The sequence below is a fragment of the Penaeus monodon genome, chromosome 24 (genome assembly GCF_015228065.2).
Source record: "Penaeus monodon isolate SGIC_2016 chromosome 24, NSTDA_Pmon_1, whole genome shotgun sequence".
NCBI lineage: Eukaryota > Metazoa > Arthropoda > Malacostraca > Decapoda > Penaeidae > Penaeus > Penaeus monodon.
Window position 1 is genome coordinate 14,858,404 of NC_051409.1, and position 252 is coordinate 14,858,655.

At 65.9% G+C, this 252-nt stretch overlaps 1 protein-coding gene across 1 annotated transcript in view; it reads left to right on the plus strand.

Annotated features, from left to right (window-relative positions):
• Window positions 1-252, plus strand: part of LOC119588872 (A disintegrin and metalloproteinase with thrombospondin motifs 9-like) — a gene marked incomplete at its 5' end in the record, with an annotated part of 149,434 nt that overhangs the window by 127,549 nt on the left and 21,633 nt on the right. The window contains 1 exon segment of the mRNA XM_037937511.1: window positions 24-206. Within this exon segment, the coding sequence (XP_037793439.1) occupies window positions 24-206 (183 nt within the window).

Here is a 252-nt window from a genome sequence, read left to right on the forward strand (position 1 = left end):
TCACCCCCCTTCTCTCCCCGCAGTCCGGCGCGAGGACAGCTGCAAGCTCTTCTGCCAGGTCTACAACAACAGCCGCACGTACTTCCAGCTCCGGGAGAAGGTGGAGGACGGGACGCCGTGCGGGCCGGACACCTACGACATCTGCGTGAATGGCGAGTGCCGCGTCGCCGGCTGCGACTACGTGCTCAACTCCACGGCCAAAGCGGGTGGGTGGAGCGGCGCTCTTGGGGGTCAGGACACTTACACTGGGAG